This window comes from Sinohyriopsis cumingii, chromosome 19, assembly GCF_028554795.1.
Source record: "Sinohyriopsis cumingii isolate HCF-2022 chromosome 19, ASM2855479v2, whole genome shotgun sequence".
Taxonomy (NCBI): Eukaryota; Metazoa; Mollusca; class Bivalvia; order Unionida; family Unionidae; genus Sinohyriopsis; species Sinohyriopsis cumingii.
Window position 1 is genome coordinate 11,630,938 of NC_142979.1, and position 27,725 is coordinate 11,658,662.

Consider the following 27,725-nt stretch of genomic DNA (forward strand, 5'->3'; position numbering starts at 1 on the left):
CTGAATTGGTTTACCTCAAATTGATATTGTTAAAAAAATATTATTCCCTGCTTAGTAACAATCGATTTTTTCCACCGAACATTCGGCTGGTATCGAGGGTTAAAATTCAGTCACAATATAATTATTTCACACTCGAATAACCATCGTTGAATTTAGAAAATATAACCGATCTTTTTATTAAGTTGTTTTTCATCCTTGGTCTCTAAACCTGACTAAAATCTCATCATCACCGTATATAGAATCAAGAGCGAGAGAAAATAAAGAAGAGAAACATATTTCTGATCATCTCCATTTTTATGTTTGCCATTACAGAAAGACCGCAATTATTATATATGACTTAAAAATACCCTCCATGTTTTATTTACAAAGTCATACAAAATATGAAATTGATTTACTAATCTTATATGAATCCTTAGTTTTATTTCTTTTACTGTTTTTCTCGTTTTGTTTTATTCATACAGGCGCTTTGAAGAAATAAGGTAAGACGTTTTCTTTGACGAAATTTTGAAACAGATGAACTTTAATGGTCGGATAAAGATAATACAATTTAAAACGTATGTAAAGTGGTTGGAATTATTTTAGTATAAATATCCAATTACACTTCCAAATTTTAAAAAGTGTAGTATTTGACTGGCTTAGAAGAGATTAATATTATATTTGATATTATATTAGACAGAAGTTTATGAACCAAATTTGAGTTTAGCACCTGAATACGTAAATACACACTATGTACTTACTATATTATATATTGTTACTAGCAAGAGATATCATTACAGAGCGAATCAAGCACCGCTTGAATCTGGCTTGAGACCCATTGTTTTCCCTTTTTCCAAAAACCTCAAGACAACAGTCGTTGTCAAATGAGGGTTCTTAAAAGCACGATTAGTACAAATAATTGTCCTCTCATCACCAAATTGTCTGGTGTGGACGTCAGGCTGAGGCCTCACGCACACCGAAAGACGAACCACTATTCCTCCTTGGTGACATTAATGCTAGAGTAGGTGCGGACCACGAGTCATGGCCTACCTGCCTAGGACATCATGGCACTGGAAAGACCAATGAAAACGGCCAGAGACTGCTGAAGCTGTGCACCTACCATGACCTGTGCGTCACAAACACCTTCTTCAAGTGTAAGCCACAACACAAAGTGTCATGAAAACACCCCAGGTCTCATCGTTGGCACCAGCTCGACTTCGTCATCACCAGGCGCTCTCCCCTTAACAGCGTCCTCTCCACTAGAACCTACCACAATGCAGACTGCGACTCCGACCACGCCCTCGTGAGCAGCAGGGTGCGCCTACAGCCACACACACTACACCGCTCATAACCTAAAGGACGCCCTCGCATAAACACTGCGCAGATGTAGGTCCCCTCCAAGGTTGAGGAGTATGCGTCCGCCCTGGACCAGGCTCTCCAGGACCTGTCAGAGTACGATGCCACAGCCAAGTGGAACGCCTTGAAGGGTGCCATCTACAGCACAGCCATGTCCACGTTTGGCAAGAAGGAACGGCCCAGCCAGAAGTCGTTCAACGCATATTTATCAAGGATGGAACCAATAATCGAAGACAAACGAAAAGCCATCATAGCTTACAAAAAATGCCATAATGAACGGACGCTTGCTGCTCTCAGAATTGGCTGAAGCAACACCCAACGCATCGCTAGACAGTGCGCGAACGTGTACTGGTAACAACTGTGTGAAGGAATCCAGCGCAGTGCAGAGTCCGGAAACATCCAAGTTATGTACAGTGGCATCCAGAAGGTTCTACACCCTACAGTGAAAGGGGTCGCCCCCCACCCCCCACCCCACCCCCCCCCCCGAAATCTCTGACGGGAGAGAAGATCACTGACCTGAGCAACAGATGGCCAGAAGGGTGAATCACTACTCAGAGCTATACTCCCGAGAAACGCCAGTCACCGTTACGGCCCTTATCAGCATAAAGAAACTGCCCACCATGGAGGAGCTCGACAAAGTGCTCACCTTAGACTAGCTCAGCAAAGCAATCGACTCTCTCCCAAATGACAAAGCACCAGGTAGTGACAGCATCCCGCCCGAATCTATCGAACGTGGGAAACCAACATTGCTTTAGCCGCTGAATGAGCTACTTCGCCTCTGCTGGGAGGAAGGAGCAGTCGCCCAAGACATGCACGACACCACGATTATGACCCTTTAAAAAAAACAAGGGCGACCGCAGTGACTGTAATAATTACAGAGGGACTTGCTCCTGAGCATCGTTGGCAAAGTGTATGCTCGCATCATACTCAACATGCTTCAGCTGCTGCCGGACCGTGTGTACCCGGAATTCCAGTGCGGCTTCAAAGCAGGCAAGTCGACGACAGACATGATCTGCTTCCTACGACAACTCAAAGAGAAGAGCAGAGAGCAAGGTCAACTACTCTACATGATGTTCATCGACCTCACCAAGGCCTTTGACCTGGTGAGCAGGAAGGGCTTTTTTGAACGTCTCAGTAAGATTGGTTTCCCCCCAAAACTCCTCAGCATGATAATCTCTTTCCATGCCTATATGAAGGGAACAGTCCTGTATGACGGACCCTCCTGAGCCTCCTTCCCAATCAACAGCGGAGTGAAGCAGGGCTGCGTGCTGGCGCCAACCCTTTTCGGGATCTTCTTCTCCCTGCTCCCGTCCTACGCCTTCGACTCGTCTACACACTAGGTCCGACGAGAGACTGGTTAACCTAGCACGACTGCGCTCGAAGACCAAAGTGATGTCGGTGCTCATCAGGGAGATGCTTTTTGCAGATGACGCGGCTCTTGTGACCCACACCGAGGACGCCCTCCAGACTGGGAGACCGTTTCGCTGATGGCTGCAAGCAGTTTGGGCTCACCATCAGCCTGGAAAAGACAAAAACCAGCGTGCAAGATACCACCATTGCCCCTTCCATCAAAATTGACCGTGTCATCCTGGAAGAAGTCAACAACTTTACTTACCTGGGGTCAACCATCATCAACACTCTCTCGTTTGATGTGGCTCTAGACAAAAGGCATTGAAAGACAAACACCATCAAGGCACAACTAATAAAGAGGGCGTGGGATAACAACGCGCTGACAGAGCACACCAAGATTCAAGTCTACCAGGCCTGCGTTTGCAGCACCCTTCTATATGGAAGTGAAACCTGGAGCACCTACATGAGGCACGACCGCCGGCCCAACTTCCATATATGGTGCCTAAAACACATCTTGAAAACCAGCTGGCAAGACCGCGTCCCACACAGCGAGATCCTGCAGCGTGCAAGTACCCCCAGCATGTACTCCCTGCTGAGCAAACACCGCCTTCGATGGCTTGGACACGTCCAACGCATGGAGGATGGAGGCTGCCAAAGGACATCATATATGGACAGCTGGCCACTGGTACCAGAAGAGTCGGCCGCCCCTCACTCCGTTTCCAGGATGTGTGTAAGAGTTACATGAAGGCATGCGACATTTCACCCAAAGGCTGCGAAGTGCTGGCCGAGGACCGAGGCACCTGGAGATTGATGTTAAGCAAGGGCATAGCAGTCGCTGATGCGAGAAGCCAGTTTGAGGCAGAGAAACGTGAAAGAAAAAACAGCTCGGCAGCGACCCCAGCAAATCAGACTTCCCAGAATGTCTGCACCAACTTCAACAGGGACTGTCACTCGCGCATAGGCCAGCACAGCCGCAGCAGACGTTGCCAACATCCTAGGGACAGACGACACTACAAGGGCGCTATTCGCATGGTCCCTCGAGACTGATCCACCAATGATGACGATGATGAATCACCTAATGACCGCACATCACATAACTCTAATTTCAAACTTGCGTGGTTTTCTTGTTTCCCTTTTGTATGGCTTATTATCAAGTGTTTCTAAGTCAAATATGAGTATTTCTAGCCATGCAATACAAAATTCGAAACAAACAAACAGTACGAATTATTAGTCCTGTCTCAAATTACAAAACACGTATACATATAAATATCCAGAAAATTTCCAATGTTAAGAAATCAAAGAGGGTCCATTTTACGAATCTAACTCATGCTATCATAACGTTTCGTTGATACCGTACATTATGAAGTCTGCTTCTAGAAACTGGCCAATTTGCGAAATATTGCAATATTACTTTTGTACTGCGGACTAATTTACGACTGAAAACATTTATAGCATATTAGACTTACGATCGAACGGTACATAAATGAAATATTTTTCCGTAGTGTGCATTTGTGCTCTGATGCATTGGAATATTTTCAGCCGTTGTATTTTTTATTTTTCAGAGAATTAATAATAAACGCAAGGTAAGACAAACATTTTTGCACAAATAAAAAGTTACAGATACATCCCGGATTATATTTGTATATACTTCAATTTAAAACCTCCAAAAAGTGTGAATGTATGCCACAGAAGCATTCCTTACCTTGAAAGTTCCAACACCTTATGTCGTAATGTCGTTATATGATCTATTTATATATTCATTCATCGACCTATTTAGACTATATAAAGACATTTAGGCAATTCAGTATTTCAATATTTTATTTTTGTAGGATGTAAGGAATTCATTTCCGATCTACAGAAAAACTTTCATCCTTGGAAGAGCTACCTTTGAATTATTGCACTTAGCCTGCTGCAAGTTATCTGATTGAAAATTCGTCAGTTAAAAAATTAAATAAAGCTGTGGAGATTAAAAGAATAATTCCTACTGATCATTGATGGGTAGGAAATTGCAACTCTATAGACATTTCTTTTGCGACAGGCATTCTCCTTTCCAATGCCGTCGCACAATGACCTTCTATTTTTCTCACATTCTTAAACAGAAAAAAGACGAGGTCGAAATTCCCGTTGGGAATTGTGAAAACTGAAACAACTTTAAAACAATATAAAGTTTACTGAACATTTCCTCAATTAAAAACTGAATGTAGAAATTTAGCTTTAACCAAAAAAAATTTCAGTATAAACTTGAAATGATCGTCAAACATACATAGGCATTCAAAGGACAGTGGTGAAGACCGTCGATGTAATGAGAATTTACAATCTCTTTGTTTGTATACACTATATATATATATATATATATATATATATATATATATATATATATATATATATATATATATATATATATATATATATATATATATGTATATATCTTGCGTAATGATACAAATACTTAATCGGTATGACGAAACCCTAGATTTATTTAAAGTCTTTATGTGGCTGGCAGTTTGGCAGATAATTTTTATATCTTTTAACATATATGAAGCTTTCGAAGCAACTGCAGAATTACATTCAGAACACAGTGTGCATTTTAGTCTTTGGTCAAAAAGCGATAAAATTGAAGATATCTGAATCGAATTAAGGTGATACCATACTCCTCCAAAGCCTAAAACTAGTAGTATATTTTACACTATAGAAAGTTAAGTTTTGAAATTTTGTTCTTACCAATCAGTAAGCATTAATTTGTATATATCCCATCGTTGTTCTACACTGGAAAACACCTCATTAAATCAGTAAGCATTAATTTGTATATATCCCATCGTTGTTCTACCCGGGAAAACACCTCATTAAATCAGTAAGCATTAATTTGCATATATCCCATCGTTGTTCTACACTGGAAAACACCTCATTAAATCAGTAAGCATTAATTTGCATATATCCCATCGTTGTTCTACACTGGAAAACACCTCATTAAATCAGTAAGCATTAATTTGTATATATCCCATCGTTGTTCTACACTGGAAAACACCTCATTAAATCAGTAAGCATTAAATTGCATATATCCCATCGTTGTTCTACACTGGAAAACACCTCATTAAATAAACAGTAATATGATAAAGACATTTCGTGTACTGAGGAACAATCTTGGAATGGAGAGATCTGAAGCCAGTCGCCAGCTCGTGTATTCAATGAATGGTGCAACAAAAGGCGAGAAATGTTTGATTTTTTAACAATTCTCATTTAAATTTGTCAGATCAGTCTTCATTAGATTTCGAATGTGGCTTGTTTTCCTGGTCACTTTTATCTATTAAAAATTAGCATTTACCGCTGAAAAAAGCCAGAACTTTTTCAGGGAGAGCCATGATACAGAAAGGAAGTACTATCTGTGATGATAATTAAAGAAATTGTAATCAGTAACAAAAGAAAATGCATTATTATTTCTAAAACAACACCTAATGAAAATAGAAAGGTATCTTACACAAGAGTCCTTGCAACAAAATATAACTGTGTTGGTTTTGTTACGTTCCAAAACTTGCATGATATAGAAACATTATTTGCTTTAACATATTGCTCATTCACAATACCATGCTAGATAGTTTATGGTGTATGTATAGAGTTATAACCGTAAAGTTTTCGAGACTCAATTGCTGCATTACTGCATCGTATTTCAATTTGTAATTGACCCGAGTTAAGTTATGCTGACCAACAGCTACATTCTTGCAATCTTCTTTTTTTCAGTGAGCGTCTGGAGAAATTGTAAGTATTTCAAAATATAAAAATTAAAAAAAACAATTTACTTATGAACGTATTTTGCTGCTGATTTTTTAAAATCATTTTCTGCAATATAATTTTAAAGTTGTCTTTCTTTGCATACCACGCGTATGATATTAATAAAATGAAGTTTAATTCCTACCACCCAGGGTGTATTTTATAATTTTAATTTCTGCATGAAAATTAAGCATAGCATATGTATAGTCCACTAGTCTGCATCTTTAATGGTAGATGGTAGTTTGTCCAACCACCCACCTCCAAAAACCCACCTTCACATTCTTGAATATGCATTAATTCATATTTTAATTCATTTTTTTGCCAGAAAGATGACCGACTCGGTATATGTAAGCAGGTACGCACTGAAATTTTGTTCGTAATTTACTGGAATGCAAATGTATCTCATTGATTCAATATTTACAAGATATTATCCAAACTTGTGATGTTGTAACAATGTTTATTCATATCGTTCTGACGTATTTCATTATGGTTCCAGCATCATTATCCTCCATCTTTATTTTCCCCCATAAGACCATTAGTAAAGACATCGAGAAATGGTAGATATACTAGAATAACATGGATATGGCACACAACTATACAGAGAAATGGTGAGATAAAATAATGACAAATACATAACATACAATTAAATATATAAACCAAAACTCACGCATATGATAAAATATACAAGAATATGAATTATTATACTTGGTATGATTCTCCCGAACCATATCAGCAAAAGGCTGAAGAGGGTTCCGACTATTTATCTGTCTCTACGTCGTTCTCCGCTTGTATGGGTATGACCATATTGTAATCCCATGCTAGGTAAGTAGTCGTCCTAAGTACATCCCGATGGATCAAATAATGCAATCAATCGATGATGCGTTAAGCTCCAGCTTTAAGATCGATATTATTCACCGTTGCATTTTCCAAAGACTGACACGTGCTGTATCATATTAATCTTGATGGCTTTATCTAGATAAACAAGAAAACTCAATATGAATGTTTTCAAGGTAGGATAAATAAAATATTAAAAGTAGGAACAGTTATATAAAGATATACCGTAAAGTCGTCGTATCCCTGAAGTAACCCAGCAGGATTATTTTGAGTTATTTGATTCGTTTATCATCGTTTATTTAGTTAGCTTTAGAAATAAGATTAAAAAAGCTCAATTACAAAGAACAGTAAAACAAATTTCGATTATTTTCAAATTTTATGTTAAGTTCCGCGGACAGTAAACCAGCTGGTATCATAACACTTCCGTATACTTCAGGGTCAGTCAGGCCACGAGTGTAGGGGAATTCCCTATCTAGTAAATGTTGAACAAATTCCTCGGCAGAGTTATTATGAAAATATGCACCATGTACAATATCAAAGTTATTGATAATATGTAACCAAATTAAACCCCTCATTCTTTGTGTTTCTGAACACGATATTAATGTACAAGCATACCAAGTAAAATATAAGAAATTATTGATATCATGCAACCAAAATCGACACGTCATCCGTTGTACTTTTGAACACGATATTAGTGTGCGAGCATATCAGCAATAATAACTGAGTACGGACTATAGCAATAATAACAGAATACAGAATATAGCAATAATAACAGAGTACGGACTATATCAATAATAACAGAGTACGGACTATATCAATAATAACAGAGTACGGTCTATAGCAATAATAACAATCATGAAGTATCATAATATATGGAATCACTATGAAACTATTTGTCTGACTGTGGTATCTGCCACATACTACAAAGAGGTATAGTTTTAAATCTTGGAACGGACGGGTCAGTACAACATGTATATTTGAATGGATTATTTCTTATTCATTTATGGTGTTCCCTATAATTCTCTTCCGTTTCTGATTAGCCGGAAAAGTCCTATCTTGTACAAAGATATCTGTAAAGTATAAAGTATTTCAAGTCATATTTGTGTGGAATACATACATACATACATACATACATACATACATATATATATATATATATATATATATATATATATATATATATATATATATATATATATATATATATATATATATCCAGAATAAATTACTTTTCTTTCACACAATCATTCCTGCAAGGGAAGGGTGTATTCAATGTCATTAAAAAATATTCCTTTAGGTAACGCTTCTGTTCAGTCTAAGTATGCTACACTGACCTTACAAAAGAGATATTGTATGTGATTGCTGAAATACATCTAATTTTGTAATGTCTTTCGAGCCAATGATGGAATAACAATCTTTTTATACCAACGTGCAGGATTTAGTTTACATTCCATTTTCTCCATTCCTATTAGAGAATATGGTGATTTTTTCATGCCAGAGATCCTATGGATACATACATCTTCGGTACTTCAGAAAACTAGATTAATGTTTGGACACAGTTTCAGTTAAAAACTGCAGTCTTTCTTCTGTCTATTCTGTTTGAAAACAATGCTACAATTCCTATTTCTCATTGACTTTCAAAGTGCATATTACCGAATACAAGTGAGTGATATCAGTGGTTTCTTGTAAATGATATGGGACTGTCGCAGGGTTTCCAGAAGGCATAAATCCTCCTATTATCCCATATTTGGAATCTTCCATGAAACTGTATGCATTATATATATATATATATATATATATATATATATATATATATATATATATATATACGCTTAAAAAGCACTTCACCTTGGCGAATACAATGTCTAAGTAGTATGGGTTCATATTTAGTACCATTTACTGCATGCAAGCTATATATCATATAGTATGATTTCTTAATTACAGTGAAGGGTCTGGCAGTAGTTCACAATAAGGACAGCTTTATGAAAAAATCCTCGTGTCATGCGGTGTCAAACTCTCCTCGTGTCATGCGGTGTCAAACTCTCCTCGTGTCATGCGGTGTCAAACACTTTTCTTATTTCCAGAAATGCTTTATGGATGTTTGGGTCAAATTCCAGTGGAGCGATGTTTAAAGATAGCGCTATGCAACTGAAGCCCTGGTGTTGAATTTTCGGAAAGTCTGGCATTTTTGTTTTACGCCATGTATTAAATCTATTGTATATACAAGTTTTTAAATAGTTCATTTAAAACAAGGAGTAAAGATGCAGTCGTCAGATTGTTTTTACAATTTTTCCGCCGTTGTACAGTGATGCACTTAGGCACACCTTCCAGTCACAAGGTGTGTCGGTAAAATTAGGCACACCTTCCATTCACAAGGTTTATATAGCATGTTTAGTAGTACTGCATCCAACATATGATTCGTAATCATTTCTATCCGTTCCTGCCACAATATATTAATATGCATTCAGAACAGCATCTATTCCCTGCACTTCACGTTACTTAAACTTTTTTTTTTATGGATGCCGCCTTTTCATTAAAGGGAAAGATTTGATTTACAGATGGGCCTTTAAGATCGATTTGTCCAATCACTATATAGCTAGAAAATGACGTATTATCTGGGATGTTTAGGTGTTCAAGTATTTCCCAAATACAACTTATTTCTTGTGTTTCTTGTGGATCTTTTGATACTGTTTTCTATCAAATTATAGTTCGAAGTAGCTGTCACTGTGTTTGTCCCTATTATATTGCCTATCATATAATTTCCAGAACAGTCTAATATTTAACTCATATGAGCCAAAATAACTATATTGATTTGTAAAGGCATCGTAGTCATTTATGTATTCGAATAAAGTAAAAAAGATACTGTGAGAGCTGAAATGCGTAACTCAATCCCTTATTCAGGTTTGTTTTGTCAGTAAAGTTTGTCAACAATTAGATTTTGTGCCGTGAACACGAATGTTGTGAAATTCCTCATACCTGATATAGGAGCATCCCACAACTGTTACGTCACCGACGGAAGTATAATATTCAAACTGAGACTTGGAATGTCAGTAAACTCTTGGCAGAAATAAGTATTATCAAAGGGAGGTAAATACAAACAGCGAAGTTATATAGGTCGTGCTTGATTCAATTTTGACGATTTAGACATTATCGCCATCTTATTTTTAAACAGAATATTCAAGATTTTTCTTAACTATTATTGTCACACCACTTGTTCGACTTTTTAAAGTTATGCTCAATCTCATTTGCTTTATTTCAGGTAGTATAACCGTCGTGTGAAATATCCAAACTCTATTCTGAGTTCCTTGTTAACCTGTATTCCCATCTTAATGTAGCATTAATACTTGATAGATCAAGTAAATTATATATACAGAGTGCAGAGGACATTATGGCACTTACGCTCCAAATAAATTTGTTAAGACCATAATCAGGCATTCGTATGGGAAAAAGACATATATAGGAAAGATCACAACCGGAAGGAATGTAATTGCGCAGCACTGTAAAGACATACTAATAACATACCAACATTATTCTTCCACTCACCTTGCGCATCATGATATATTCTGGACTGGTGTGTCACATATCTAGAATCACAATGGTAATCATAATCATTGTGATAATCATCGATGCCATAATTATTTATCTATATTAGTTTCCTTTGTAATTTTAGTTTATGTCATGATAGTTACTGTATTGCAATCATCCGAACCCGTTGACCCATTTTCTCTATTCAAGTTGTCGTTTTCCTATCTTGACCCATTTTTTCTGATCAAACTGTCTTTTTCCTATCTTGAACGAAGCTGGTTTCTTAGTCATTCACCTTTCACAGGTTACGCCACGTGGCCAGACAAAATCAAGATTTTCTACAATTTGTAACTTATCAATAGGAACGTTTATCCTTAAAACCAGATTTCTACCATTCTTTCCACATAACAGTTATATTGTTGTCTGATGTAAGTCTTTATTTTCAACGTGCAGTATTATTCCCGAATCTGTAAATATGCTATAATGTTTCACAGGAAATCTCTAACAGTTTTATGCCGTGTTCAAACAATAACCATTTGATCATCTAACCCTAACCCTTTTCCATTTCTTTCCAATGTTTTGCACCTTTCGTTCTTGTGTTTTCGTTAAGTTATATTTGCTTTCGTACAGTGTTACTTTCTTTTGTTTGAGAACTACTTATATGTGCATTTTTGTCCGTTGTGTTACATTTTTATTTGGGTACGACTGGTTAATAATGTCCTTGCGTTTATTATTTAATGTTAAGAATTGCATCTGATCCAAGACTTGTCGATTACGGGAGTTTTCTCCCTGTATAACGGCATCTTTGATTCACTGAAATCGCTTGGTTTAATCAGTGAGTCTGAATCGTCCGTAACAGTCTGTGCATACTTGCAAGTATTCTCAACTATGCTGATTTGGACTGGTGAGCTGTTGTTCGCGTTACTGGTCGTCGGTGTATGTGGTCGTGTCATTGCTTTTATTTCTTGTGAGACCAGGGTTGGATGGAAAGGTGGAGGGTACAGGAGGTAAGTACACCGACACCCTCCAATCATCCCCTCTTCGGTTGTGGCAGAACAAAATTGCATGTGTTTAAATAAACCATAAGCATTGTGATTCAGACTAACAATAAGTACTATTGCACTGGCTGTAATTATGCTCTTACAAGTATTTTCTTGGCTTGGATAAGACTCGTATATGTGGCTTAAATGCTTGATTTTAACCATTCTAACTGCGAGCAAGAAAAGGAACCAGAATTAAGTGGATGAATCTCATTTCTTGGTTAATGTTGGCTCAGTAAAGAGATATGTTCATTTGCGTATTGGAACCAGGCTTGAAATACAGCTCTCCAGCTCTTTGTCTACGATACGTCACTCATAATCCATTTCACTTTTCACATATGATGACGCTACAAGTATTGAAGTTGTAGTTTCCCAATGTGAGATCATAACGTAGCTATTTATGGTAGAATTTTTTAATTCCAAATTCTAATGGAAAAAAATGCATCTTACACAAGAGTTCTTGGACGAAAAAAGAATTAGTTGTATTTATTTTGTTACGTTCCGAGACTTCCATGATTTGAAGTCATAATTTTCTTCAATTTAATGCAATAACACGTGTGTGTTTGTATATATATATATATACACACACAAGTTCTGATGATTGTGAGACATGCCCATACCACTGCAGTTTCCGTTTTTTTTCACTGTGATCAGGAGGTCATCGTGAGGCCCAATGGCTTGTCTTATCCTTTGCCGTATTTCTTCATTGGTGATATGGTCTTTGTATGTGACACCGAGGATCCTTCGGAAACATCTCATCTATGTAGCCTGTATCTTTTTCTCCAAGTCCGCTGATATGGGCCATGATTCGCAGGCGTGGAGAAATATGGAGATCACCAGCGAGTGCATCAGTCTGACTTTTGACGGATTTAAATTGCGCGTTGTTAGACATTTTACGCCATCGAATATAAGTAAAATATATTTAACAAATTTACGTTTATTTATTTCAGTGATGTCCAGAACATATTCAGGTATCTCTTTATCTTCATATCTCACTTATCTTATTCTTCATTTAATATGTTACACATTTCACATGTGTGTTACATCATTTCAATATGTTACACATCTCACTTTTATGAAACTTCATAACATACGTTACAGTGTTATTAAGGGAAATAATTCCACTTATTTGTCCTACTTTCGCTACGTCACAAATGAAGGATATTGATGGATAAATAGACTAATACATCTATGTTCAATGTTGTATTTCACTCTTAAGAATTTATGCCATATATTTATTTTCATATTTAATTATATAAATGTTGTTCATATGTACTTCACACAATAAACACACGTGTGTGTGTGTTACCTGAAAGAAACGGTGCAGCAAGTTATCGAAAGTGTTAAAGCTCTCTCGGGATATCAGGATACCATTTTAAAGCCTGATTAGACGAGAAATAACAATCAAAAACACAAAGTATTTTACATACAATTTTGCTGTGATGCAAACAATATCACAGAATCTAATATTGATATATGCGACAAAAGCAGCAAACTGTACACTAGGCACTAATTACAATGATTCCTCAAAATGTTTTACTTGACAAAAACAGTATATCACATATTTGAAGAAATAAATAATTCACACCCTCCACGAAAAAAAACCCCATGAAATCATCATCATTTGAACACTGGACGCTCTATATTTAGAAAACTTGAGATATAAAAAACCGTCAAACCTACGTTTTTTGTACATAGAGTGTTTGACACACAAACTATGTTTGAAATTGTGTCCGTTCCTATTCTTAATCTATGTACTCTTCTGTAACCACTTATGCGTTGCTCTGACACTGTAGCATGTACAGTCGTGACTTCAATACTGTAGCACGCACAGTCGTGAATCCGACACTATAGCATGTATAGTCTTGACTCCTACACTGTAGCATGTACAGTCATGACTTCAATATTGTAGCATGTACTGTAGTGACTCCGACACTGTAGCATGTACAGTCGTGACTCCGACACCATAGCATGTACAGTCGTGACTCCGACACTGTAGCATGTACAGTAATGACTTCAATATTGTAGCATGTACAGTCGTGACTTCAATATTGTAGCATGTACAGTCGTGACTTCAATATTGTAGCATGTACAGTCGTGACGTCAATATTGTAGCATGTACAGTCGTGACACTTGATAGGTACATTCATTTTCAAGAGTACTACTAATATCTGAAAAGTATCTGACCAACGTTTCACGTTGTACTGATTACATTACGTTGTTGCATTTAGCTCCGACACGGTTGAATATACAGCTGTACTGATTACACTACGTTATTGCATTTAGCTGAGACACGGTTGAATATACAGCTGTAATGATTACATTACGTTGTTTCATTTAGCTCCGGCACGGTTGAATATACAGCTATACCGATTACATTACGTTGTTGCATTTAGCTCCGGCATGGTTGATGGTGCAGCTATGAAACTTGGTGGTTGTATGCATCGTGAAAGTTCCATTTGTGTCGATAAAAAAGATCACAGTGATCTTTTTTCATGCTTAATTTTTTCTTAGGTGTTTGAGTCGGCTGCCGATTGTCGGATATGTGGTTTGATAAAATAACAAGCATGATGCCAAGAATGAGCAACTGTTATCCCATATTTCAAATAATCCATAATGTATTAAATATTATAACTGTCACGTGCTGTAAATGAAGTTTGACGAGACAAGTTACTCATGTTGAAAGTAATTTTACATCCTTGATGAATCAGTTACCTGCTTAGAGGAATGTGATTTAGTAATGTAGGCAAACTCACTTCCACTTATAAAACGATCACAACAGAGTATAGCATTAATTTGCATATTTTTCATGTATAAAAATAATGTGAAATTCTTGTTCAAATGTATTTGTTTCATTTAATGTCATTCTCAATAAATACTGCGTGCAAAATACAAACATTTAAAAGAGATCTGAGGAATGCAAGTACGTATAAATACTCGAAAATCACAACCAATATCAGCAGCCAGAATTGCCGGTGCGACATTAATTTGTTGGGGAGTACTGGGATGTGCCAATATGTCGCAGCTCTGTGATAACTCAGTTTTGGCCTATTTCTTGATCTTTTGATTAACCACAATTCTGAAAATTGATTCAATAGCTTAGAATTTATTTAGGATTAATACCGTGATAGCGAAATTGAAGGTCGGACTTTGACCTTAAATTAAACCTCCATTTCTCTTAAACTTGTACAGTTCTCAAATATAATAGGGACATTTATTCAGGACTAATATTCAAAATGAAGTGCTAGTAACCGTCTTTATTTGCTCAGATGACTTTGCTAAATATTTGGAATATGGTTTGGCGAAGTAGGCGAGACATAGCATATATCCTAAGTATTCATTATTAACAGAAACAATAACAAAGCTGCAAATCAAAATCAGTTATAAATAAAACCCCAAACCCTCGATTTAGCTGGACAGAATACGCCGAGATGTGAAGCTGAACAATGATATGATCACCAACAAGGCCATGAGATTACAATTTGTATAGACTGATAGTCTGCAAAACTCCCGTGATTTATCAATGACTAAAACGTTTTGTAGTAAACAAATATGACAAGCAAATGAAGATAGAAATTGGAGTTTTGGGAGAATGATATTAAAAATCAAATACTTAATACAGAGGTCGATAAAACTTGCAGTATCTTAACCGGCCATTAGTAATAAATGGGGGCACTTTACTGACAATGGGAATTACATGGACAAGACCCCCTGGGCACGTTTACGGACAAGATTTATACTGACAAAAGTTTGGGCCTGTATACGGACAAGGGAAAGTTGAACATGGTTGGGTTTGTATAGGGACAATACGAATGGAACAGGGTGAGGACATGGGACATGGACACCGGCACCTCATGTTTTGCCGGACATTTTTCTTCTTCTTCTTCTTCTTCTTCGTTTTCTTTTTCTCAGCCTTCTATCTATTTTTATCTACAACTTGTGGAAATTCATATGGAAAAATTCAATACTTTCCTACGAATTGTAGCTAAAAATAGAAGGATGAAAAAAAGAAGAAAAATTACCTGCAGAAAACGAGGTCTGATGGAGAAGAAGGAGGGAGGAGAGAAAGTAGAAGAAAGTTAAACGGCCCTTTTCAGGGCCACTCCATTGCCTCGAAAAGATTAAATCTCTTGCCTAAGAAAGGTTTTAGTCGATGTTTTATGTGATAGATTTATGTTCATCAATCTACGTTTGTGTATTTGTATAAACCGTACGGGTCGACCCGTTTCGTTGGTCAGTACCGCGCGGAAGATTTCGGCGAAACCTATGTTATAATTTATATAAAGTTATATGTCCTGCCCCGCCAAGTGTTATAGCTTTTTTCCCCGCCGTCCCTGTTTCGCCCGATTGAGGTCAGCCACTTACAACATTGTTGCTAGTGTCCATGACATCACCCAGATCCATTCCTATTGTCCTTATACAAACCCAACCTATGTTCAACTTTCCCTTGTCCGTATACAGGCCCAACCTTTTGTCCGTATAAATCTTGTACGTAAACGTGCACAGGGGGTCTTGTCCATGTAATTCCCATTGTCCGTAAAGTGCCCCCATATTTTACTACTCCCATCTCTTTTGATAACACAAGATAACCAATGGGGTAATTCAGTCAGAAAAATATTTATTTTGATGATGATACGAGTCATTTTGTCTCATATTTCATAAGCCCAAAGGCAAGCCGCAAAGGGTTAAGTGATAAATGTTTGGTAATTTTCGGCATCGTATTCATCAACGCAAGTTATGCTCTGCATCATCATTGTGTGGCAACGTTGTTTCTTTTCTGCACTGTGTCTTGATGTAGTATGCGGGACTATATTTTGGCGAGGGATGGCATTTTCAAATGTTTATCAAGAGCCATTATTTTTGAGAAATTAATCTGTCTATAATTGTTTTCATGTGAATCTTCACAGAGAGATACTATTGTATGCCGACCCGAAAATAACAGTCAGAATAGAAGGCGAAAGGGGAAAATTTGATGACATAAAAGCGAAACCCATGTCGAATTTAGAAAGGTGCCAGTTTATTGGCTTGGATTCCACGCTCAAGTTAACGGGCACTCAGATTGTATCTGATATTTTCCATGTTGAAGGAAATTTCCAATTTTCAATGCCGTGTATGGTTCAGTTTCAACTAAAGGTTGAAATTGATGACAAATTAATGGATCTGAGGGCAGTGATTAGAGAAAATGGGGACATGAAGCAAATTGACGCTCTTTACCAGGTAAGTTTATATTTTAACGAATACAAGATACAATATCGTTAACTTAAATTGACCTACATTTGGTCAACGCTTATTATGTTTCATTCTTATAGAATAAACGATCATATAAAGTGTATGTTATTTCACCAAAATACAGATAATTTTACGGCTGGGCTTTTTAGCATTTCATAGCTTGGAGATGTAATTTAAGAAAGATTTATTCTTAATCCAATTACACTAATTGATTGAATAATTGATAAATTGTTAGATTTTGTAATATGTCGTCGATACAACTTTAACTTATTGATAAATTTCATGGCTCCTGTATGGGCATTGATATAATTATAGGTTACTGCATTTGTATGGGAAAATATGAACGAGTTTTTTGGATGGAATACTGCACGATCTTGGGAGTGCAGTATATCCATCCAACAAAACGAGTTCATATTTTCCCATACAAATGCAGTAACCTTTTTATTATATGCTCATTTTTTTATTCTACCTCAGGCTTAATTATATAAACAAAATACACTACAAGAAACAACGTAAATGAATGTATGCCGTATTCCAAACTAAATACACAAGCGCATATTCATGATTACACAACACCAACATTATTACTGCGCACATAACTCCGCCCAGATAAATTTGAACTTAGTCGCGCGCTCGACATAACTTTGGAAAGAAAATGGCGTGTCTAGTCAAAATTGAAATTTGGAGTCATATTGTGAATGAATGTGCATTGTAACAACTTTTCCATTTGATCTGGAATGAATAGATTTTGTTATTTTTTTTAGATTCTACGAAATATTTTCGTGATTATGGAATGGATTTGTATGTGACAATTCCACATGAAATACATCGGATTGAACCAGCTAGGGAGAAGTTTGTTGACATCTGCAAATGTGTTTCTGTTTCTGTCATTGAATGTTTGAAATCATAATGTGGGGAAAAATATGAAGTCTTTCAATTGCAATTATCAAAAAGACGCTTTGGAATTTAATGCTTATTTCATTTTAAGTTCAGTAAGGAGGATGTAATTGCACTTGTCATCGAAATTACAGTACAATTTCGAATGTGTAATCAAGCTTGAGAACCAATGACATGGCTCATGTAATTCGGATTTGCAGAACTAAGAAAGTATATTTTGAGGAAATTCAGGATGTAAAACTGTATATTTTTTTTTTTTGCCATTCTTATCACCAGCTAAAGAAGACAGTATATGACTTGTCACTTGTATGTTATTTGTAAGGACATTTTCTTGCGTCTGTTGTATAATGTAGCTAGCCTAAATCCGAAACATTGTATCAACGTGGAATGTGCCAAAGCAGCTGGTATGTGGCAGTCCACGAAACATCTGTTTTAGTTCATTTAGAAACAAATTTAAACAACCAAAACGTAAAGCGCCTCTTACGCGAGTGTACATGATTTGTTTACAAATCAAAAGTGCTGGCGTCTGCGTCCCTTGTTTGTTTACAATAGAAAGTAGTTCCTTATGCACGTGAATGCTATATGTGTATTGGCGCGCGAGTTCAGTATCGGGTAATACTGAACGATTCTGACAATGTAAAGTTAACGGGGGAAAAAATGAGCATATGATAAAAATAGTTATTGAAGCCTCGGGGTCCAATTTTGTTTGGTATCTTACAAGTATTATGAACTAAACCTTACCGTCTTAATTCTGTCTTTATTATGCTATTGAATGCCTTCAAAACATTAAAGATTAAGACAGCTTATATCCTATTATGATATTGATTTCGGCCATTGTTCCTTCTATACAGCATAACATTACTTTGGTAGACCTCTGATCAGGCGAGGGTTGAATACGGTTTAAATTATAGATAGAGACTATGATTACATGAATAGTTTTCGGAACCGGTTTATCTCTTAAGCGTTGAATTCATAGTTGTCAACACTCTTGATCTGATATAGAATGGGAGAAATGAACGCAAGGAAACCATCAACTAATAAATGAAAGAAAGCACGTAGATAAAGACCATGAAGTGGATGCCATTATGCGTTTGTATTTGTGTGTAGTTGTAAAACCTTCAGTGCTGAAGAAAATGTTTATTCATTCATCTTCTTAAGATGGAGAGTACAGTAGATCTGGCATAATCCGATACATGAATCTGTTTTACGTCGTTTAAGAAAGAAATTTTATTGAAAAAGTTGGTTTGGATCGGTGTTTTATGACACAGAAACACAAAGTAGGCTATTTAGAACTGAGACAAATGGAATAAAGTGAATTGCCAAAGACACATTACATTAGTAGAAAGATAGTGGTTTGTTACAAAGCAAAGAGTATAGAGAGCTGGGGGGGGGGGGGAGGGGGTCCACCCTGTAACAGTTCAGAACCAAACATTCCCACATATCTGTAAAATATTGAAGATACTTAACATTTTGATAAAACTGTATTTACTATAATATGTTTACTTAATCAAAGCAGAATAAAATTATCCATTTTTTCGCTTTATATCGTTTGCACGCATTAAGTGTTGAATGTTATAATAGAGGTTATTCTGAACTCATTGGTGAAATCCAAGACTGTCCGAAAGCTATTGGCAACTTCCGTCCCAGAACTTGTCAGATCTTAGAAATCGGCCAACAAGTGTCGAATTTTCTCCAATATGTTATGAATTGAACGAAGTCTGTTGACATGTTTTGAAAATTGATCCATTCTTGATTACAGCTGGCGTACGTTTCACATTAGGAGACAAAAACAGGACAAAATACAAAATAGCATGGTTGGATATACAACTGATGAGGAATCCTGTCTTCCTTTGTGTTATGTTGTAACATTTTGCCCCCCCCCCCCACGCTCTCTATCGATTGACCGATACTATTAACTTCTTTTGCAACGAGCCCTTGAGGACCCAGACTGATCTTGTTGTTATGATTTGAACTCACATTCTTTTCGGTCGCGAGGCCGCACGCTAACCAATGAGCAGCATCGGCTCCGAAAAAAATGCAGAGCTATCAACCAAATTTAAATAGAAATGTATATATTTAGTCTCAATTAATCTGTATTCTTAAAAGAATTCAATATCATTAAATTTTAACCATGCATACTATTTTGAAAACCATATTGAAAGCAACAGATCGACTTACTGCAGTGTTTTGATCCATCAGGACAGCGATTTTGTAAACACTCGCAAATGTAAATTATCTACATCACATTAAGAAGGGGAGAATTGCATCATCATATATTCTCTGATGTTATAGGATTTCCACGAATAGAACGATTAAAATATTGTCGGTACTTACGTACAGTTATCATTGATGTTTTTTTTCTTTTCTGCTATAGACGTAACGTAAGACCTTTGTAAGAAAATAATAAATGTTTGTGCCTATTTTTATTTTAAATTTTGGAATCCATGTACTCCACCGTCTAAATGGGCAAAATATTTTTTCAATTGTCCTTTCTATATATATATATATATATATATATATATATATATATATATATATATATATATATATATATATATATATATAACATCCTGTTTGTTATCAGATTAATTGTGTCAGCAACTAACGCGTGGTGAGTCTATGTTATCATGATACTGGAACCATGGGCAATTGCTCAATCGACGTAAAATATGTAAAATACTCGAAAATTCCCTTTTACAAGAGTTTTGCATTTTTAACATTTTGTAACCATTTATCAAACTTTCAATTTTCGACAATTGTATAAAACACGTATAATTTTTGTCATCTTTTGCATACTGTAAAGCTACTTGTTATGGAACGTATGATGTAAAGCTACTTGCTATGGCATGTAAGCTGTAAAGCTACTTATTATGGAATGTAAGCTGTAAAGGTACTTGCTTTGGAATGTATGCTGTAAATCTACTTGCTGTGGAATGTATCATGTAATGCTAGTTGCTATGGAATGTACGGTGTAAAGCTACTTGCTGTGGAATGTATGATGTAAAGCTACTTGTTATGGAGTGTGATGTAAAGCTACTTGTTATGGAACGTAAGCTGTAAAGCTACTTGTTATTGAATGTGTGATATAAAGCTACTTGTTGTGGAATGTATGCTGTAAAGCTACTTGCTTTACAATGTAAGCTGTAAAGCTATTTGCTGTGGAACGTATGATGTAAAGCTACTTGCTATGGAATGTATGCTGTAAGGCTACTTGCTATGGAACGTATGATGTAAAGCTACTTGTTATGGAATGTATGCTGTAAAGCTACTTGCTATGGAACGTATGATGTAAAGCTATTTGCTATGGAATGTATGCTGTAAAGCTACTTGTTGTGGAATGTATGCTGTAAAGCTGCTTGCTTTACAATGTAAGCTGTAAAGCTATTTGCTATGAAACGTATGATGTAAAGCTACTTGTTATGGAATGTATGCTGTAAGGCTACTAGCTATGGAACGTATGATGTAAAGCTACTTGTTATGGAATGTATGCTGTAAAGCTACTTGCTATGGAACGTATGATGTAAAACTATTTGCTATGGAACGTATGATGTAAAGCTACTTGTTATGGAATGTATACTGTAAAGCTACTTGCTATGGAACGTATGATGTAAAGCTACTTGTTATGGAATGTTTGCTGTGAAGCTACTTGCTATGGAACGTATGATGTAAAGCTTGTTGATATGGAATGTATGATGCAAAGCTACTTGCTATGGAACGTATGATGTAAAGCTTGTTGATATGGAATGTATGCTGTAAAGCTACTTGCTATGGAATGTATGATGTGAGGCTACTTGCTATGAAATGTAAGCTGTTAAGCTACTTGCTATGGAATGTATGCTGTAAAGCTACTTGTTATGGAATGTAAGCTGTAAAGCTACTTGTTATGGAATGTAAGCTGTAAAGCTACTAGCTATGGAATGTATGCTGTAAAGCTACTTGCTATGGAACGTACGCTGTAAAGCTACTAGCTATGGAATGTATGCTGTAAAGCTACTTGCTGTGGAATGTATGCTGTAAAGCTACTTGCTATGAAATGTAAGCTGTTAAGCTACTTGCTATGCAATGTATGCTGTAAAGCTACTTGCTTTGGAATGTATGCTGTAAAGCTACTTGCTATGAAATGTAAGCTGTTAAGCTACTTGCTATGGAATGTATGCTGTAAAGCTACTTGCTTTGGAATGTATGCTGTAAAGCTACTTGCTATAAAATGTAAGCTGTTAAGCTACTTGCTGTGGAATGTATGCTGTAAAGCTACTTGCTATGGAATGCGTGCTGTAAAGCTACTTGTTATGGAATGTAAGCTGTAAAGCTACTTGTTATGGAATATAAGCTGTAAAGCTACTTGCTATGGAATGTAAGCTGTAAAGCTACTTGCTATGGAACGTACGCTGTAAAGCTACTTGCTATGGAATGTATGCTGTAAAACTACTTGCTGTTGAATGTATGTTGTAAAGCTACTTGCTATGGGATCTATGCTGTAAAGCTACTTGCCATGGAATGTATGCTGTAAAGCTACTTGCTATGGAATGTATGCTGTAAAGCTACTTGCCATGGAATGTATGCTGTAAAGCTACTTGCTATGGAATGTATGCTGTAAGACGACTTGCATCTGAATGAAATGTAAGCTGTAAAGCTACTTGCTATGGGATGTATGCTGTAAATCTACTTGCTGTGGAATGTATGCTGTAAAGCTACTTGTTATGGAATATATGATGCTGTAAAGCTACTTGCTATGGAATGTACGGTGTAAAGTTACTTTCTATGGAACGTATGATGTAAAGCTAAGCTACTTGCTATGAAGTGCATGTTGTAAAGTTACTTGCTTTGGAACGTATGATGTAAAGCTACTTGCGATGGAACGTATGATGTAAAGCTACTTGCTATGGAATATACGATGTAAAGGTACTTGCTATGGAATGTATGCTGTAAAGCTACTTGTTATGGAACGTATGCTGTAAAGCTACTTGCTATGGAATGTATGGTGTAAAGGTACTTGCTATGGAATGTATGGTGTAAAGGTACTTGCTATGGAATGTATGCTGTAAAGCTACTTGTTATGGAACGTATGCTGTAAAGCTACTTACTATGGAATGTATGGTGTAAAGCTACTTGCTTTGGAATGTATGCTGTAAAGCTACTTGCTATGGAATGTAAGGTATACAGCTACTTGCTATGGAATGTATGATGTAAAGCTACTTGCTATGGAAAGTATAATGTAAAGCTACCTGCTATGAAATGTATGCTGTAAAGCTACTTGCTATGGAACGTATGATGTAAAGCTACTTGCTATGAAATGTATGATGTTAAGCCATTTGCTATGGAATGTAAGCTATACAGCTACTTGCTATGGAACGTATGATGTAAAGCTATTTGCTGTGGAATGTATGGTGTACAGCTACTTGATATGGATTGTATGATGTAAAGCTATTTGCTGTGGAATGTAAGCTGTAAAGGTACTTGCTATGGAATGTATGCTGTAAAGCTACTTGCTATGGAATGTAAGGTATACAGCTACTTGCTATGGAATGTATGATGTAAAGCTACTTGCTATGGAAAGTATAATGTAAAGCTACCTGCTATGAAATGTATGCTGTAAAGCTACTTGCTATGGAACGTATGATGTAAAGCTACTTGCTATGAAATGTATGATGTTAAGCCATTTGCTATGGAATGTAAGCTATACAGCTACTTGCTATGGAACGTATGATGTAAAGCTATTTGCTGTGGAATGTATGGTGTACAGCTACTTGATATGGATTGTATGATGTAAAGCTATTTGCTGTGGAATGTAAGCTGTAAAGGTACTTGCTATGGAATGTATGCTGTAAAGCTACTTGCTATGGAATGTAAGGTATACAGCTACTTGCTATGGAATGTATGATGTAAAGCTACTTGCTATGGAAAGTATAATGTAAAGCTACCTGCTATGAAATGTATGCTGTAAAGCTACTTGCTATGGAACGTATGATGTAAAGCTACTTGCTATGAAATGTATGATGTTAAGCCATTTGCTATGGAATGTAAGCTATACAGCTACTTGCTATGGAACGTATGATGTAAAGCTATTTGCTGTGGAATGTATGGTGTACAGCTACTTGATATGGATTGTATGATGTAAAGCTATTTGCTGTGGAATGTAAGCTGTAAAGGTACTTGCTATGGAATGTATGATGTAAAGCTACTTGCTATGGAATATATGCTGTAAAACTACTTGCCATGGAATGTATGCTGTAAAGCTACTTGCTATGGAATGTAAGCTATACAGCTACTTGCTACGGAATGTATGATGTAAAGCTACTTGCATTGCTTGTTGTTGTTGTTGTTGTTTGTGGGGTTTAACGCCATTTTTCAGCACACGATAGGCTATACATGGCGGCCAGTATTTAATGGTGGAGGAAGAACCCGGGAAAACCCCGGAAAGAACCACCGACACACGAGAAGCTACTGACAAGCTTTCTCACATACCCACATTGGCCGAATCCTAGACTCGAACACACGCAGACAGAGGTGAGATGGCAGTGATCCGTAACGGACAGCGCTTTAGACCACTCGGGCACTCGGGACCCCGATTACATATTTAAAAGCTACTTGCATTGGAATGTAAGCTGTAAAGCTACTTGCTGTGGAATGTAGCATGTAAAGCTACTTGCTATGGAATGTATCATGTAATGCTACTTGCTGTGGAATGTATCATGTAATGTTATTTGCTATGGAATGTATGCTGTAAAGCTACTTGCTGTGGAATGTATGCTGTAAAGCTACATGCTATGGAATGTATCATGTAAAACTACTTGCTGTGGAATGTATCATGTAATGCTATTTGCTATGGAATGTATCATGTAATACTATTTGCTATGGAATGAATCATGTAATGCTACTTGCATTGAAATTGCGTTATTTTTGAGCTTCCAGCAAAAGGTAGAGTACTGAAAAATAAGTGGCAAGTAACCCCCGGGAAAAAACCCAGAAAATCACCACATATTCATTATTGTCATGTCACACTCGGCTGGTGAGCCACTTCGAGGGTTTTCTTCTTTAAATTTGTAAGGTATGTCTCCTTTAGGCTGGGTCTGTGAGCTTCTCGTGCAAGAAGATGGACTTGGTGTACATTGTTTCCACACCTAAAGCCACAAATGTGGAACTTACTGAACTAAATGAATACGAATACGCCTCTGATGCGGACGAGACCATCCGGGTCCATATTCCTGCTGGATCAGTGTCCGAACCGACACCTGTCTCATTTAAGGTAATAATGCAGCTACATATTAATATTTTTTTAAAAATCTTTGACCAGTAAAATAAAAACTAAGGCTGCCTTTTTTGATGACATCCCAACTTGTGATTATTTCAGTTTAAACCATTATTAGAACATCTGGCAATGTACTTATTTCACATAAATTGCTGATGAATTTACGTTCCCCAGTTGCCATTTAGGACGAACCCATATTAGGAGAAAAGCGTCGCTGAATGATTTTCAGACATTAAAACTGCCACTAGTCTTTACTTTGTGTATATATTTAAAACTAGAATTGGGTCCATATGAAACTGATCCCCTCGCCAATATAATATAATTGTTGGGCAAAATTATAAATCAAAAGGGGGTTTTAGCTCTTGAACAGTTTGTCAAAAAATGGTGAGAAAATTTAATTTGACATACAAGTTACATTATGAAAAACCTTCACACCTAATATGATTTCAATACACGATGTCCTTCAATAGTTATTACGCGGAAATGACATGTTTGACTAATTAGGCTGGACATGGCCAAAAGAATACATATACAAATGACGTGTCCCCTCCAAAAATTTGGCGAGGGGAATATTAAAGGTCCATATATATAGGAAGAAGACTGTTCCCCCAAAAATCTGAAGTCTTCAGATACTCTTGTCAGTTACTAACTAAACCGTATCTGTTATTCTATCGTTATATTTAGGGCTGACATTGGTTATATCCTTATTGATGGTTTATCGCGTTTCCCTGTTTCATCTCTTTCAACTGCGATTATAATGTAAATAAATACATACATACAAAATAATCGATCAGACTTTAAATTCTACACAAAGTATGCATGACATTAGAATATTTTGTTAATTAAACATACATCAGAAGAATTATTTTCATGTTTCTGTTCCCTTTTGTAAAAAGTACGATTTTTTAATCAAGGATAGCTGTGTAGGTAATAAGTAGCGATACATTATGAGAGCACCTGCTATTTAAGTGGACAAAATTACTTTTGAAAGGTTTTACCTCCCAATGAAGACGTTGCACAGAAAGTCCAAAGTACAAGGAGCACGTACGCCATCTTAGCAATCTCTAAATGTCTGTGTGTAGAATCTAAGGGAAAGGATCTCAGTTTGAAGAAGAAAGCCACGCTGCAGTTGCCCATCAATATCCCTGATGACATTGGAGATTATGAACTAACTTTATTTGTTGTCAAGGAGGACTCGGTCGATGAGGTGAAAGCGTTCATTGAAAAATCTGCAGGCAAAACGCTGTCATCTGAAGTTTCTACCATGAAGACGTAAGTTTACAAGTTTACATCCCGGTTTTATGAAGAGATTTATAAAATTCAGCCTTATGGAGCTAGAGCTGAGATCATCTTTTTAATAAATATACATTGGTATGGAGGCTGGTTCTAGATTTTTACTCGTTACTTGTAAAAACTGCACTGTTGATTGCACTAAATAACACAGATTATACGCAGGTTGGATATACAATAACACCACTCGACGTTTCTGATAGTTATCACATTTTGTGATTCTTTTGTCCTAAATCAAACAGCAAACTTCTCTTCTGAAAAATACGAAAGATCGACTGAATATTTTCACTGCCATCCAAAAATTATGTCAGTAGTCTAACTTTTGGGGACTAAACTGGAAAAGTTTCGTATCTCACGTCCTTTTAGTTACTTGTGCTAACGATATGCAACACTTGATATATAAGTAAAACGAACGTCTTCTACATTGCTATGATGTTCATAACTCATAATTACAAATAATTTCTCTCGAAATTGTGGCTTAACTCTTTGGTGTGTTATGTAACCTGACATCATAGAAATGATGAGTGTAGTAAAGACAATAAATTCGTTTAATGGATGGTATTATATATATATATATATATATATATATATATATATATATATATATATATATATATATATATATATATATATATATATATATATATATATATATTGATTCAAGTAGTGGCAAACATCCGACGTGAAACAATAACACCGAATTTATGATTGACAATATTATCAATTTGTATTTCATGAGGTAATGAATTTTCAGACATTTACTGACTCTTATTTAAAAATGAACCCCAGTAATAAGGAAAACCATGCTAACCGATATTTTCAAAGGTGGAGATACGAAATTTCTAATTGGAAGGTCGAAACATAAATTCTGTCGACGGATGCCTTATACTTAAGATTAGAAGCCATGACAGTCATGAAACATTTTCCAAATTTTTATAGAGCATTTATTTTCACTTCCTACACTATTAGATATTGCCTATTTCCTGTTTTCTTTCAAAGAACGTCCAAACTGGCTGAAGCCAGGAGAATGCGGTGAGGTAGTAAGTAAATAGAAGAGAGCTGGGACAGTAAAACCAGACCAAAAAATAGGCCAGTAAAACCAGACCAAAAATAGGCTAGTAAAACCAAACCAAATACAGGCCAGTAAAACCAGACCAAAATAGGCCAGTAAAACCAGACCAAAAATAGGCCAGTAAATCCAGACCAAATACAGG

The 27,725-nt window shown here is 36.4% G+C and overlaps 1 protein-coding gene across 2 annotated transcripts in view; it reads left to right on the forward strand.

Annotated features, from left to right (window-relative positions):
• Positions 1-27,725, forward strand: part of LOC149775134 (uncharacterized) — a 66,721-nt gene that overhangs the window by 31,981 nt on the left and 7,015 nt on the right. For both annotated transcript variants that reach the window (XM_089942938.1, XM_089942939.1), the window contains 8 exons: positions 462-479; positions 4,245-4,265; positions 6,418-6,435; positions 6,773-6,802; positions 12,797-12,817; positions 16,754-17,063; positions 25,036-25,218; positions 26,213-26,493. In XM_089942938.1, the coding sequence (XP_089799064.1) occupies positions 462-479; positions 4,245-4,265; positions 6,418-6,435; positions 6,773-6,802; positions 12,797-12,817; positions 16,754-17,063; positions 25,036-25,218; positions 26,213-26,493 (882 nt within the window). The remainder of the gene's footprint in view (positions 1-461; positions 480-4,244; positions 4,266-6,417; positions 6,436-6,772; positions 6,803-12,796; positions 12,818-16,753; positions 17,064-25,035; positions 25,219-26,212; positions 26,494-27,725) is intronic.